We start from the raw sequence: 15,728 nt of genomic DNA on the forward strand, positions 1-15,728 counted from the left end.
CCGGTGCACATAGTGCAAATCCAAAATGGGCTTGAGAGTTGTCTGTATCACAGATTCTCTGAACCAGGTTTCATAAATCATTGCATAAAACCTGGACCCTAATAAGGGTCATGCACCTTGTCACCCGCCAGTGGAATTAGGGCAGACCCAAGCAGACCACTCAGCGGGCTCAGATCGGTGGCATTTGTCAGATACCATGCTGTCTATTTATTTACTGGTAACATGTGGATTAAGGCAACACTAATCTCTCTCTATCCCCCTGTTTCTATATCTCTCTATCAGCACCCTGATCTTCTTGGGTCATATTAAGTGTGTTTAAGGCCACTGTAAAATGGCCTGAATTATCATACTGTAACGATTAGTAATAATGATCCACAGCTCATTCGGGGCAATCTGAGAACTGTACCACAGCCTTATTGTGCACATCTGCTTCCCTATGAGATTATACTATACTTACAAAACACACATTGTTTGACAGATTACAATACTTTCACTTTTACCAATATGTTTTTGTTTGCAAGTATCATCAAGCTACAGTCTTCATATGTGTCAAAGTGTGCATGACACAACGCGTAAGTGGATATTTGAATGATTAAATAGACATTGTGCACTACCTTTGTCTTTTGCAGCAAGTGCACAGGGTAGAGACCAGTTGTAGTCTGACTGACGTGTATAGATGCTACACTCACATTATCTAGATAGTAAAGTGCATGTAAATGCAAGTAAACTGACTAAAGGTAGCCTATACACTGTTAGAAATAAAGTTGGTACCTTTTCATAGAGTACACCTTTGTATCTAAAAGGAGGATATTGGTACAAAAAGGTTAATATGTACCTTTTAAAAAAGATTATGGTCACATTAGCAAAATTTCTGTGAAACTTGGCTGATCAAAAAGTTTTATGTTTGTTCTGGATAGTGTAGCAGTTTTCGTTTGGTCAATTCACTTGCCTGTCTTGAACACAATGAAAAATCTGCATGGGAAAATCTTTTACCTTCGTGTGGAATTCCTAGTTGTGTAGATTTCCATTGACGTGACTGGATTTCACTACTGACAATTCACTCAACGATGGTAAATGTGAATGCAGTTTAGCAGCATTTCTGCTGTATAACAGGCTTTATACAGAAAATAAAACGATTTATTGTCAAAAAATAGTGTATTTCTTTTGATAAATGCCATAAATCAATAAATGTTCTCAAGAGTTGTTCACTGAATGTTATCATGAAATTGCCCATTTTAAAAACACATTTTCCAATAAAAGCAATTCTTCTGAAAAAACGTGTTGTACCTAATCAAGGAGAGAAGATTGTAGGACATGCTATGGTTAGAAAACAAACTGAAAATCACAAGCAGACACAAGCCCCACAGTGACGGAGGCCTGTTTAAAGCTCCCTCTGCCCTGTCATTAAAATAATCAGCTCATTATTGGACAGTTCATGTTGGTCATTGGTCACGTTTTGTAGAAAAGGATGCCCTTTTATTGAGCAGTGCTTATGTCTGAGATCTCTCTTAAGATACACTAATGCAAACTCTGATTTAAACTAAGGGGTCAATTTCTGGATGGTTAGCATGCCCCCTTAAAGGAGTAGTTCACTTCTAGAATGAAAATGTCCTAGTAATTTACTCAGCCCCATGTCATACTGTTCACATCTTTCTTTCTTCAGTTGAAAAGATTTTTATTTTATTTTATTTTATTATTTTTTTTTTCTTGTGGGAAAACAATCCAGTATTTTTCTCTATATAATAGACTTCAACAGTGGCCAATGGGTTGAAGGTCCAAATTGCAGTTTCAATGCAGATTGATCCCACCCGAGGAATAAGTGTCTTATCTAGCAAAACAATTGCTCATTTATAATTAATCATTTAGCAGACACTTTTATCCAAAGCGACTTACAAATTAAGACAATTAAAGAAATCAAAATCAACAAAAGAGCAATGATATTTAAGTGATATAAAAGTGCTATTTTTATATATATTTTTTGAGAATATGTGTTTTTAGCCGATTCTTGAAGATGGCTAAGGATTCAGCTGCTCGGACTGAGGCCACGAGGCAACATTTAATTTCTGTGAAAGTGATTGTGTGCCTTTTTGGGATTGCACAATAAAGCAATGTTTACTTTTTAACCACAAAATGCTCATCTTGCTCTAGGTCAAATTTGCTCATTATGTAAACACATTGGAAAGGTCACGTGGAAGCACCAATCCAGTGTTTACAAAGTGAACATGCAAAGAAAGTCAAACGCGCTTTACAAAAAAAGTGAGGACACACATGTGCATCTCAGAGCTAGTGCAAGATGAGCATTTGTGTGTAAAAAGTATATAAATGTACATTTTTTTAATGAAAATTATCGTTTGTTTCGCTGGATAAGACCATTATTCCTTGGGTGGGATCATATAGAGCCCTTTGAAACTGTACTAAACAGTTTGGATCAGTTGTGATACGTATCTCTATAGTGAAGTAGATATTTTACCAGTGCTCAATTCTTTTTAGAAGACTTCAAAAGAGAATAAAGTGAACTTGTGCTGCCATGACATCATTATCCTGAAGTTGCACAACAATTAGTCACATGACTAAGGTAATTGGCTTAACAAACTGGCAGGAAAGCAGGTTGAAGAAAAGCAAAATAAAATGACTCTTTATGTCATACTTAATGTCTTTATATGAACTTCTGCACAGTTAACAAGTACCACAGCACAGGAGAGCTAAAGAGAGCTTACACTTCTACCAGTCACAGCTGTTAACACCTTTCTTCATATTTACACAGGCAATGATGAGTTCTATAATAATAAAGCTCAATTGTTAGCTAATGTCCTTAGTGCATGCTCGTTTATATTATTAATATTACCTCTGTAGCTTCCAAAGAAACTCTCTGTTAGGGCTCCATGTGGAGTGAGCAGCCCACATAGCTGTCATCCATTTGTCCTCTTGAACCCCTCTGACCAGCCTCATTCATTCTGTTATATTCAGTACTGATAGTAAAATACTGTCCAGTATGGGCACGTGATGTATGTTAAGCACACGGTTGTGTTTTCAATAACATGTGATGTACATATTCAGCTATTAGCCATGGTAATATCTCATAGGCTCAGAGTCAGTTTAAAATATTATTTTAAAAGCAGCACACCTTTTGTCACAAAACAACACTCACAGAACAAAATTCTAACATCAAAACGAAACAAAAAAAATACAACAACATGATACAGCACAGGTTGCTCTTGAATCTTAAACCTTAACCGTCCTCTGACCGATTCAAAACAAAAAGAAAGAGAGAAAAAGAAAGAGAGAAAAATATGCCATATTGGGCAAAGTGTGCAAGGCGCTCATGAGAAATGTAGATTTCTGTTGTAGTGCTTTCACAAAATAAGTTCAAATAAAGCCATGCAACAAATAAAATGGATTTGGGGGGCAGGGTAAAAAATGCAAGGGATGGACTTCATATCCCAGAATGCCGTGGACAAAATCCTGAGGAACGGGAGGAAGTGGGTGTGTCTCAGGTCTGGTCCAGCCATTCAGCACGTTTAGGAGCTTTGCAGGTATGAATGTCGACGGCTTCCTCGCAGTCTTTGCATTCGACGGCACAGCACCACTTAAACTTACACTCGCACTTGGTGATGCGTTTTATGCGTGTGGTATCATAACCCCGCCCGCAACACATGACCTCGCAGCCGTCGGTCCCCCGGGACGTCCTGTTACAGACCCGACCAGCAGTACCCAATGAACCTAGAATACAAAGAAGAAAAATGATTACTAGTTTTGCTAGTAATCGGTCATCAGGCAGGAACTCACGACATAGATTGTACGAAATAAATCTGTAAAATAAAATAAAAAAGTACTGGCAGCTCATTACTGGGACTTTATCCCTTTTAATGCAAAATGCATGTAAAAAAACCTGTCAAAAATATGGAAATTTTCTTCAAATTAAAAACAGTACGTTTTGACATTTTTATTTTTTTTTGTACTCCCTAAAATAAAAGATTTTATAATGTATTAACAACAACCATCCAATTATTTTAATATGAATCCAAAAAATGTGAATCTATATATATATATATATATATATATATATGCACCCTGCTTTTCATTATTCTTGTTCCCATAATTTATTTTACATTATTATTCATTATAAGGTCATTTATTTTGTCATATAAATTATATTCATATATTAAGTATGGGTATCTACTTTACATTTCAACATTTATATTTATATTATGCATATTAGTATTTATAACCAGGTTTCACTCTTTTTGACTATAAGAAAACACAATTGAAAGGTTATTAACAAGAATTAAATCAATAAAAAGATTCAAATATGTAAATGCATATTTCTTGTGATCAGTTAATTACCATAAAATACATGCTTCAGGTAAAGCATTTTACAAATTTAATTGACAAATGAACTTTGATATACAGATGCAGAAATACACACCTTTTACCTTTTCTTAAACATTCTTGGAATATTTCCATTGTACAAAAGGTTCTTTATAGTGAAAAAACACTATATTTTGCGGTGTTATAATAACAACTAATTATGCATAATTACATAATTACAAGTAACCCTATAAGACAAACCCTAATCATATCCCTAACCATATAGTAAGTACATGTAGTTAATTAATACTACTCAGTCCTTAAATTTATAATTACACTGTAACAAGGAAACTTTAAAATGAAGTGTAACCAAAGGTATTAAAATGTTGTTACCACTAAGAATTGTTTTTCTTTAAGAACTGTTTATTGAAAGGTTAGTATCTTTGTTTTTAAAAGTGTACTTGATAACATTCTTGTAACACTAAGTAACAAGGAAAGAAAGACCATACATAATCAGGTTGGCGTTTTGGTGGGTCTGTATGTTGTTGTTTCGCAAGGGTAAACACACAGTGGACAGTGATGGTCTCTCTCTTAAAAAAAAATCTCTGAATGCCCTGCGGCCATGAGAACCAGAGAATGATAGCTGTGCTGGCAGCTTTGAAAGAATGGGATTTGAAAAATGAGCCTGTTGTATCCTTGGGGTGCAAATTCCACTGGGGTGGTGGTGCTGATGGTGGTCAGGGGGTAAGCGCATTGACCCTCTGAAATCACTGAGCTGTGAGCTGACCCAAACACACACTCAAACCATCACATTGATGCATGAGCTAGGTCACATGACACGCTTCCAAAAGGCATATGCTGTCTAAACTATTAGTTGGCTGGTCTGTCTTAAGAATGTCTTAAGAATCACCAGCTGAACATGGGATTTTGCAGATATTAGGTGTGTGAGAGCATCAAGGATTAACAAAGCAAGAAAAATCCCATCCCACCTTTTCTGACCCTGTCAAAGCCTCGGTTGCCCTTTTTACCCTTAAGGTTTCTGTTTGGGTTCAGGGCAGGGCGGGTGTGAGAGTCAATTTACCTCAGCTACTGAATCCTATCTTTCTCTACACTCTCGAGTTATGTAAAAATGAACATGGCTTACCACCATCAGACTGAATCTCATGAACGAGGGTCCTCTGAGGCCTGTGACAAGTGACTCAGCCTATTAGTCTTGATAAATTAAACACTTTATAGTTTCTCATAAACAGGATATTCCAAGGAATTGATACTTCATTCTTTTCACTCATCAGACAGGCAAAGCACTTAATGTGTTCTGACGTCTTGTATGATCTAACTCTTAATTCTGAGAAATCCATGTGAAACCCAAGTTTGATATTAATTGTGTTAATACTGAGTGAGTCAGGGGCAGCAGAGTTAACTATTTGTGTCATTAGTAATACATGAGTCACAGAATAGTTTAGTGCTACTTGCATTATTACTAAATGAGTTACATGGCTTGAAAGATATTGCTCTACTGATATTCTTAAAACATTAAGGCTTAGTTTAATCTAAACTCTGTAACCCTAATTATTAAACAACTGGACAATTAATTCAACCTGAACATAATATTCAGAGTCTGTGTTTTAGAAGATTTCAGCCCTGAGCCTGGTATCTTTGATTCATTTGTAAACTACGTGATTTTAAGAAATATAAGAAAAACATTTATTAATGCATGTATACTTTGTGGAACAGCCATAACCAGAAGCAAATTTCAAAAATGAAATAAAAAAATCATTCAAACTGAATAAATAATACAAATAAAAAAAAATATATATATAACATTATTACATAAATAATAAAATAATTATTTCTAATAAATTTGAATAATTAATCTAATAAAATAAAGTAATACAATTAATTAAAAGCTTTTTGTACCTTTTCTCTTTCTTACCTGCAGCTTTGTCCATGACACAATAATCAGGTGAGTTTTCGAAGTACACCAGATCATTTTTTGTGGCTTTCCTGAAGTCTTTATTGGCTACTGTGAATCCTGTCCCATCTTGGTTCATGGTGACCTCGATGGCACCATTGTATTTCTTGCGAAGGTAATCTCCTGTTTTACGGAAATCTGACATTGCCAACCAGCAAGTTCTTAGAGTACACGACCCACTGACTCCATGACATTTACACTCCAGCTTCATAAACCGCTTTACAGCCTATAAAACAGAAACCAAAAAAAAACAAAAACATCCCTAGTAGTAATTATATAAACAGATTCCACCTGGCCAAGAATTGCTGCAGAATGTAAACAGAATTTTACAGGAACAGCGTCAATGTGTCAGTATTTATTTTCCACATAGTATCTTGTTGGAGAGGTTGATTTCGACTGGGATCACTGGTAATCCTCTTATTTGGGGGTCAGGCTCAGCTTGTTCAAATTAAAAGTTTAAAATCACGGATCTCTTACATTACTGGTGGTACACCTCAGGGCTCGGTTTTAGGCCCTCCTTTGTTTATTAATTATCTATTGCAACTAAGACAAATCTTCCATAAGTTTGGTTAACATTTTCTTTGTTATCCTGACAAAACCCAGCTCTTTATGTCTTCAAAGCCTAACTCAACTCTACCACCTTCATGTCTTTTGCTTTGTTTATCTGAAATTATATCATGGATTTTACATGTAATTTTCTTATGGTTAATAGTTAAAAGACTGAAATAGTATTAATATATACTAAATCAAAATTGCAAAATTGTGAAAGCTTTATGCTGACTAATGAGAATTCTGTTATTTATCCTTCTTTTCAGAATCCTTGACAGTACTTTATCTTCTGAGGCAAGTGTAAATAATGTTTCTCGGTCAGCATATTATAATTTGCAAAATATAAATCGTCTTCGATCATCCCTTTCTACTAATAGCACTACTGTCCTTGTACATGCATTAGTTACATCTTGCATCTACTATTGTAATGGTCTTCTAAGTGGAGTCTCACAGACACTTCTTTACAAACTTCAATGTTCCAGAATTCAGCAGCTCGGATTGTTATGCAAACACCACTGATTGAGCATATTTATCCAGTGTTAAGGCAACTACATTGCCTTCCTGTTAACATCATATTAAATTTAAGGTTTTACTTTTCATTTATAAGGCTCTTCATAATCTGGCACCTTCATATTTGCGCAAACTTTTTCATGTGTATTCACCTTCCTGATCACTCAGATCTTCTGGTTCTGTGAAATTAGTTGTATGTTTGACTACTACGGGATGTAGAGCTTTTGGTTTTATGGCTCTGAGTCTTTGGAATACTTTTCCTCTTCATATATGTAATACTTTCAATTTTTAAATCGTGTCTTAAAACTTTTTTTTTTTTAGATTAGCTTAATCTTATTTATATTGTTTTGTGTATTATTGTGCACTGGTTGTTGTCATTTATTTTATTTGTTTTTTGTAAGGAGTCCTTGAATGTCTTGAAAGGTGCCCATAAATAAAATGAATTATTATTATTATTAACATAGTTGTAATACCTGTGTGTTTCATTTCAAGGTTTATCCACCACACGGGTAGAGTTATATTATCTTAAACGTATATAACCTTACCATTCTCCCACAGCGGTTGTTATGAAGGTTCATGAGTGCTCTTGCGTCTTTCACAGTTCGCTCTTTTGCATCTACGAAGGCTTTGGCGAACTTGATCCCATAGTTGATGTTATCACTGCACCCACCCCAGTCAAACTCTCCTCGTTCATCATTGGCTCGGCCACGTTTGTGGGGGTCACAGTTGCACGTCTTTAGCTCCCCCTGACTGCAGGCACGGGTAATGGCGAAAACCACTCCTGCTGAGGAGATTGCGTATACAAATGCCGCCTCACGACTGCCTGTGAAGACAAGAATCATGAAGCCACAACAAACACATGCAGGTCCTTTATCAGACACTCACAAACACTTTATTACACGCTTTGCTTTTTATATAATCTCAAACAGCACTTCTGATTTGTCTGCTAGAGACCTGCCCATAGAGGCATGACTGGCCTCAGTGTGATTGTTTTGTTTAAATATTAGTACAGGCCTAATCCCTCCAGGGTGGGCCATTCTCTGCTAGGATAAATTGTTTGAAGGCTAGCAGTCTGATAGTGAACTGAACCTGGTATTTCTAAGCATCCAGCATGTTTGGACTTATGTCACTCACACTGATTTCTTTAGCCTGACTGAATATAAGGGAAAAAAGTTAATTATCAACTCTGCTGTACTCCTTGTAATTATCCAGTTTTGTGATTGAACCAAATGAGTGCTTGACTATTGTATTATGGAATGTACTTGTATTAAACATTCTAACACTCCTTTTTCTATTAGAAAGGATGCATTAACTTGACAGTAACCTGAAATCACAGGAATAACTTATTTTATAATAAATTAAAGTAGAAAATAATTTTAAAATAGATAATGTATTTTACAGTATTTATTTTTTTTGCTTTTGAACTGTAGTGTTACATTTCGTTTTTGTGGTGGGTGAGATGTTCCTATTGCATTAAAATGTGTACTTATTATCACATTAAATTAATAATTATATGGCATTATTAAAGGACACATTATAAGATTTTTTTTAAGCAAATATTTTTTAAATTACATTGGAGACATGAATAATACAACTATATCTGCTAAATGCGGGGTACATTAACATTTAAAAAAAAAAAAAACAGAAGTTCTATATTCCAGTGTATATAAATAACTTCCAGAGGATTGTAATATTGTTTTAATGGAGACTTTTATGTTAAGATCCCCTGCTCAGATCTCCACGTACAGTTATCTTTCTCACGCCACTCTTAAGTCGTTTTCAGTTTCCTTTTGCAGCTAAAATGTGTTTCAATGATCCATGCTCATGTAGTGCAATGACATCTGGAGGATATCTATGTTTGAATCGCTCCATCATTCATAGAGATAGATATTCTCTGTAGAAAAATAGATTTTTTTTATTAGTACAGTTGCTGTTTATAGGAGAATCCTCTCTTGGCAACCGTTCCAATTCTAATTCCATTTCATAAACTGAATACGCACAGTGCTGCGAGAGTCTGTCTGGCTGCCAGAATCATCTCTCCAAACATTTACATCCACTATGCCTGTTTATGTGGTAAAGAGGCATAGAGAATTCTGGAGAGGTGATAATTTCACGCAGGGATCTTTGGAACGCTGTATGAAAGCCAAACAGAAAGCACATTTACAGTGCAGATTTCTTGAGTAAACTTCAGGTTCAGACTGATTTAAATGATCCTGTGGGGTTTTGTCTGTTTATCACACCTGGCCAGGGATTTGTGTGATTGTGAGTTCTTTCATTAATATACCACAGTAATAAACAGCAATGAGGATAACTGTTTAAAATATCATTATTCTATTCTAATCCATACTGATATACTGTGGTGACATTATAGTATAATGATCTAGGTATTTGCTGTATGTAATATGTGTATCTGACTGGGGGAATGCACACACCCATGCACACATGTACTGGACAAAAATTGTAAGCAAATATTTAAAAATTAATTTTTAAATGGTTTTCTAAAAGTCTTTATTTCTATCTAAAACACAGTAAAATAGTAATATTGTGTTATACATGATTATTATATTACAATAATATGATAAATATAAATATAATAATAATATATAAAAAGATAAAATAATAAAAATGATTGTGATTTATTGAAAGTGATTTATTGTCATGATGGCAAAACTGAATTTTCAGCTGTTATTACTCCAGTCTTCAGCTTCACATGATTCCTCAAAAAACATTCTAATATGCAGATTTTGTTGTTGTTTGTTTTTAGTTAAAAAAAGATTTCTTATTATCATCAATTTTGAAATCATTAAATTAAATTATAATTATTTCAAATATATGCTCTTCATTGAACTTTCTGTTTATCAAAGGATCCTGAAAAATAGTATTATGGTTTCCACAAAGCCTAACAAGCAGCAAAAATATAAATACATAAACACTGTTAATAATAAGAGTAAGAATAACTGAGCACCAATAAAAGCTGAGCACTAAACCAGTATATTAGAATGATTTTTCAAGGATTATTTGACATTGAAGACTGGAGTTATTTTAATTTGTAATAATATTTCGCAATATTGCTGTTTTTACTGTATTTTTTTAACAATTAAATCAAAGCTGTTCTGAGCATTAAACACTTTTTCAAAAAATATTTTAAAAAATCATAATTATTCCTTCGACTGCTATTGCCTCCAAAACACACACTGTCACATTTCCAGCACTCACTGCGCTGTATGACTCTCCCAAAAACGGTATGGTCTCTGTCCAGGGCACTGCAGTTCCAGCGGTGATGCCGGAATTGATGCTGGCACTCTCGAATCCACTCTTTAGCTCCGCCTCCAATCGACTGCATGATGTCTGGATACTTCTGACACAACTGCCTCTGTTTATTCACCAGCCCGGGAATGTTGTCACAGATCACACGGGCACCAAGGGCTCCAATGTACCTGAAACACAGACACAAATACAGACGCTTAAAACCTGAATTGCTTCAATCAATCACAGCAGTTGGTACTCTGCGAGCAAATGTCATTACAAAAGTGCTGAATCGGTAAACATTCAGTGATTACGCATTGTCTGATGCCAAAGAATCTGATGATTGAGTCTGATCATTCCCAGAATTGTACCACTCATTAGTGGAATTTCAGAGGGAAGTTTGGCAAACTGACATTTGTCATAAACAGACATTCACAAACCAACCATTATTTATGATTTATTTGAAGGCAATTGCATAAAAAAGTGCAACATCAACAGATTTCGAACAGTTTTAGAGCCCTAGATGATAACCTTGCATTCTGAGGTCAAAACTTTAGTTTTATATATATAATATATAAGAATTATATATTGGCTCCGCTATCAATTGCTGTGATTTAATATTTGATTCTATTTAATCCAATCAGCTAATCAGAACAGAAGGAAATGTAATTAATTCTGATGTGTTCTATTTCTGTATACTTTTTATTCCCCTTCTGATTGTTTCCATCCATCACTATTTGATTTTTTTTATCTTAATCTCAGTCATCTCACAAACACACACTCACTCATGTCAGACTAAAGAGGACTCATTTATAAATATTTTTGTCTGCTAAAATCAGCATTTCTAATGAGAAATGAAGGTTTTACCTTTTGAAAAAATGTTTGTGAATGCTGATCAACATTTTTATTATGACTGTGTGCCTCCCATTCTGCTGCCTCATTTGACTGTGATTATAGGGCTTTATCACTCTCTGAGCTTTATGTTCGATAGAGTTTGGAAACACTCACTCACACAAACACACACACACACACCAGGCTGGTCGCACACACTGTGGTGGTTTGCAGGTTGGCTTTACCAGAAGCAGTAAATCATTATCCACAGGACCACAACCACATGCTGTAAAAACACCGTAAAATCTGCTCTCATTTACACTGCGTGTCTGTGTATGTACAGTTAGGCTTCACTGGGTAAAGAATGTACAACTGTAGTAATTTGTAGCTTCAATTACCCAAATAGTGGATAAAAACTCCTCTCCTCCCTATTTCTCTCCATCTCTTTGGATCACCCCATCTTTGTCTTTTTTTAATATTGGCCTAATCGCATTTTCTCCTTTAGACAGGAAAGCAAGTTAGGAAAACAATTCTCAGCCCCTTTTGATGCAAGAACAAAATCAATATTAGTATATTGTATTATATCTTTCATACTTTTCATCTGAATCAGAGTCCTAAAGTTTCCAGGGGTCTGCTGTTCTAGATGGATGATTTGCGAATTACTTAAATGTACAAGTAATATTGTTGCAATCTATATGTATGCAGATAGCAGTATGGTTGGACCATTACAAAACTAGCTTGTGCTCTATTTAGAAATTAATTGAGACATTAAACAAATTCATATGAAAGTAATTTTTAACTGGAAAGGCAAAGTTTGTCAAAACATGTTGACCTTGTTTATGAGTTTGAAGGTCATAGATAGATAGATAGATAGATAGATAGATAGATAGATAGATAGATAGATAGATAGATAGATAGATAGATAGATAGATAGATAGATAGATAGATAGATAGATAGATAGATAGATAGATAGATAGATAGATAGATAGATCTGTGAAATAAGTTCACTAGTTTGTGACGCTAACAGGCCTCCCAGTAGCTTAAGAGGATTCCTGCTCTGTCCGCTTAAAGTGATGGATGAACAGATCAGAGAGAGAGAGAAAGAGGAGCGAAAGGTCCCTTTTTCTCTGGCTCTGGTGAGTGCCTCACATTGGGAATGTCAGCCTGACTTATTACACCACAATAGTGACAAAATATTTTTTTTCTCCAGTTTCTTTCTTTCTCAGATTCTTGTACATCAAACTTAACATGTAACTGATTTCTGAGCTGTTAGTAAGACCTGTAACCCCTGATACAGTTGTTGAAGGTCCAGTAATGAATATGATCTTTAACAGAGATCGCTATAGCACATGTATGTTTTATACTTGGTATAATAAGCAAAACATCACAACTTTTTCTTCTTAATTATGCTCACAACCACATGCACATATATTCTATGTATAGGCCTACATAAAACCAACCACTCAACAACTACATTTATATGTGAACAATGGGCATGTGGTTGGTTTCTACATGATTGTTGAGGCTCATTGTACTGTAGCCACCAGCTAAGTGTGCGTGTGTGTGTGTGTGTGTGTGTGTGTGTGTGTGTGTGTGTGTGTGTGTGTGTGTGTGTGTGTGTGTGTGTGTGTGTGTGTGTGTGTGTGTGTGTGTGTGTGCCTAAGCATCTAAGCAGGAGGCCTGACACATATTGCAGTTGTTTCATTTACTCCTCTGTTATTGACACACCATGAAAACCCGACACATAACTCTGATGTAATGATGTGCAGGACCTGTTACTATACATAAGCACAAGCTCTGGGGAAAACCCCATCCCTCATGAGACTTTCTGAGGAGCAGAAGCGCGCGATTTGTGTGTTTCTAATAATTGCGTTTAAATGCCAATATCTTGGTGGGCATAGCGTTCCTCCAACAAGCGCGACGTGTGTGCTCATTTTAGCATGTTCTTCAGTCGACTGCCATCTCCCGACCTCTGCCCACCACCAGGGTGCGAATTATGGGGAGTTTGGGGGGTCTAAGACCATAATTAAGGAATGAACCTCCCAAAGGAAATAAAAACATAAGGTTGGGGTTCTCAAAACGATGTATTCTTTCACATAAGTATAGGTCTATACATATTTCAACGGCGTTTTAACAAACAAACAAACAAAAAAAGTGTTTTATTAACCACAAAAGTTAGATAACAAGTTTTTTCAGACCACGCTAAACGGACGCTCGCAAACAGGGGTCGCGTTAGCCTGAGAGGATAACCATAGCAACAGATGCCCGCGGCGCGCGCTTTCCGCCAGGATCCGTAGGGACAAGATATCAGTAGCCTATTTTTTGTTCATCACTTATTAATGTATGATAAGTAAATTATAAAAAAATAGTTTTTTTAAAAAACGTATTTACGTTTAAATTGGCCAACTGCTAGGGGCGGGAGACATTGCTGCGCGAGACGAACATCAACATATTTCGCTGACAGAAATTACTTTAAATGTCACCCTGAAATCAGCCCTACACTTTAAAATTACCATTAAAACGCAGATATTATTGAAAACACTGCTCCAAGGTTTTTAATCTCTGTTTTTCATTAACCTCTCCTCCATGTGTTTTAGGAGAAAAGTACAATACAAACTACATATAGCTACCTCATTTAAACGCAAACCGCTGTTATCCAACACTGAACTACATAAAAACTAGAATAATTGTACCTAATAATAAACATCTGCAAATGTTCAGTCTCCCAACTGACAGCAGCTCAGTCACCGTGAGCAAAAAAAAAAAACGCCCGGCTTCTGCGCGCGGATGTGCGCCACCGGCGGCGCGCGGGATGCTGGATGCTACTCACCACCAAGAGGAGTCCACGCGCGGTGTGAGGATGAGCAGGAGAAACAGCAGCGCGCAACACAACCGCGAGGACGCACGGGGACCGTAGGATGAGCCTGCGCCTTTTCTGTTTGTATGTCTTATTCCTGAGCCTCCGGGAGCAGCGGTGGACCTGTTGAGAATCCGGGGCGACCCGAGAACTTTACCGCAGGCAAACATAGTTGAGCGTGTCCTCCGGCGGTGATAAGAAAACACGGCTGAGTAGCCTATTGTACTTAACCCTTGTAAAGACCGTTTAGGTAGCTATGCGGCGACCTGCTGGAGTTGGGATTGCTGATAGCTGGACAAATGTAGAGCTCCGTGCGGACGATGCACGGACGGATATCATGTATCTGCCCGGATATTAGCCTGTGCCATATAAAAGTATTCCCCGAAATCTGGCAACCGCAGCAGAAATAATCCAAGCCAGACGGCAGGTTCAGAGAGCGCTTTCTTTTCTTTTTTACCTCTTCTTGAGAACAGATGAAGTCTCGGTGAGATGCAATTTGATCAGAAAGAGTGCCAACTTTTCCACTTTTTCTCTCCACGTTTTGCATTCAGGCAGGGCTGTGAAACACGCGCCTCTCCGTTTTTCCATTGGAGTCTGCGAGCGCTGATAGCAGACTGCACGAGATAAACCGGGGCGATGAACTGTGCGAACTGCAGACCGAAGGGGTGGGCGACGGGGGGAGAGTGAGAGGGGCGATATGAATGACAGCCCGCAGTCTCTCCACTCTTATTGGGCAGAGCTCTCAGAGACCGGAGCCCCGTGGAAGCTTGAGCTCGCGCGGGATACGCACCGTTCCCTGGTCAGCGGAGACATTCACCTGTTGAACGACAAGCAGCATCCTCATTTACACACTACTGTGGAGTTCACGCTCACAATTTCACAAACACGGGAAGAAGAAAAAAAAAGGGGAAAAAAATGGGCAAGGGGGGATGGGGGTATTGTTATGAGACAACACAATTCTACAATGTATTTTTATTTAAATCGTTGTCAGCAATATACATCAATTTAAATTACAACAACAATGTTCTGCATTTAAACTTACATTTTTATTTTAGTGAATTAAAATATTTTATATGCACACCAGCATGCAGCATTCGTACTGATTGCAGCCGCAGTTCCGAGGCATTTATCGTCTGGAGAGATGCGCGTGTCTGAATACACAAGCTCGTGTTTACAGATAAGGCTCTAGAGCTTGCGCGAGTGCTGCTGTGTATAAACAGATTCCAGTTTCAAAACATCACACTGTTGCCTGTTGCATGATTCCCTAATGAAATGTGCAGAAGATCTAATCCCATAATAGTCTGTTTTACCTGTTGTATGCATCCTACATTTAAATGGCTGCAACTTCACTGCTCCTATAATGTAAGCACACAATATAAAGCAAATACACTGTTCCAACAGTAGCAGCTAAAGCTCCAGATGAGGCATCTGTAACACCCAAGACTGCACTTTTT

At 36.9% G+C, this 15,728-nt stretch overlaps 1 protein-coding gene across 3 annotated transcripts; it reads right to left on the bottom strand.

The window, feature by feature from the left end:
* Window positions 1–2,634: 2,634 nt before the first annotated feature.
* On the bottom strand, window positions 2,635–15,148 carry LOC132097684 (protein Wnt-2b-A). 3 transcript variants are annotated; one of them, XM_059503558.1, is made up of 6 exons: window positions 14,538–14,877; window positions 14,248–14,506; window positions 10,556–10,776; window positions 7,885–8,162; window positions 6,242–6,506; window positions 2,635–3,720 (listed from the first exon to the last, which is right to left on the bottom strand). In XM_059503558.1, exons 1-6 carry the CDS (start codon window positions 14,611–14,613, stop codon window positions 3,491–3,493), a joined length of 1,329 nt encoding a protein of 442 aa, XP_059359541.1. In that variant the 5' UTR covers window positions 14,614–14,877; the 3' UTR covers window positions 2,635–3,490. The 3 variants fall into 3 exon arrangements, with proteins under 3 accessions (XP_059359541.1, XP_059359540.1, XP_059359539.1); XM_059503557.1 differs by lacking the exon at window positions 14,248–14,506 and having other exon boundaries at window positions 14,732–15,148; XM_059503556.1 differs by having other exon boundaries at window positions 14,248–14,877.
* Window positions 15,149–15,728: the final 580 nt, after the last annotated feature.

Source organism: Carassius carassius, chromosome 21 (assembly GCF_963082965.1).
Source record: "Carassius carassius chromosome 21, fCarCar2.1, whole genome shotgun sequence".
NCBI lineage: Eukaryota > Metazoa > Chordata > Actinopteri > Cypriniformes > Cyprinidae > Carassius > Carassius carassius.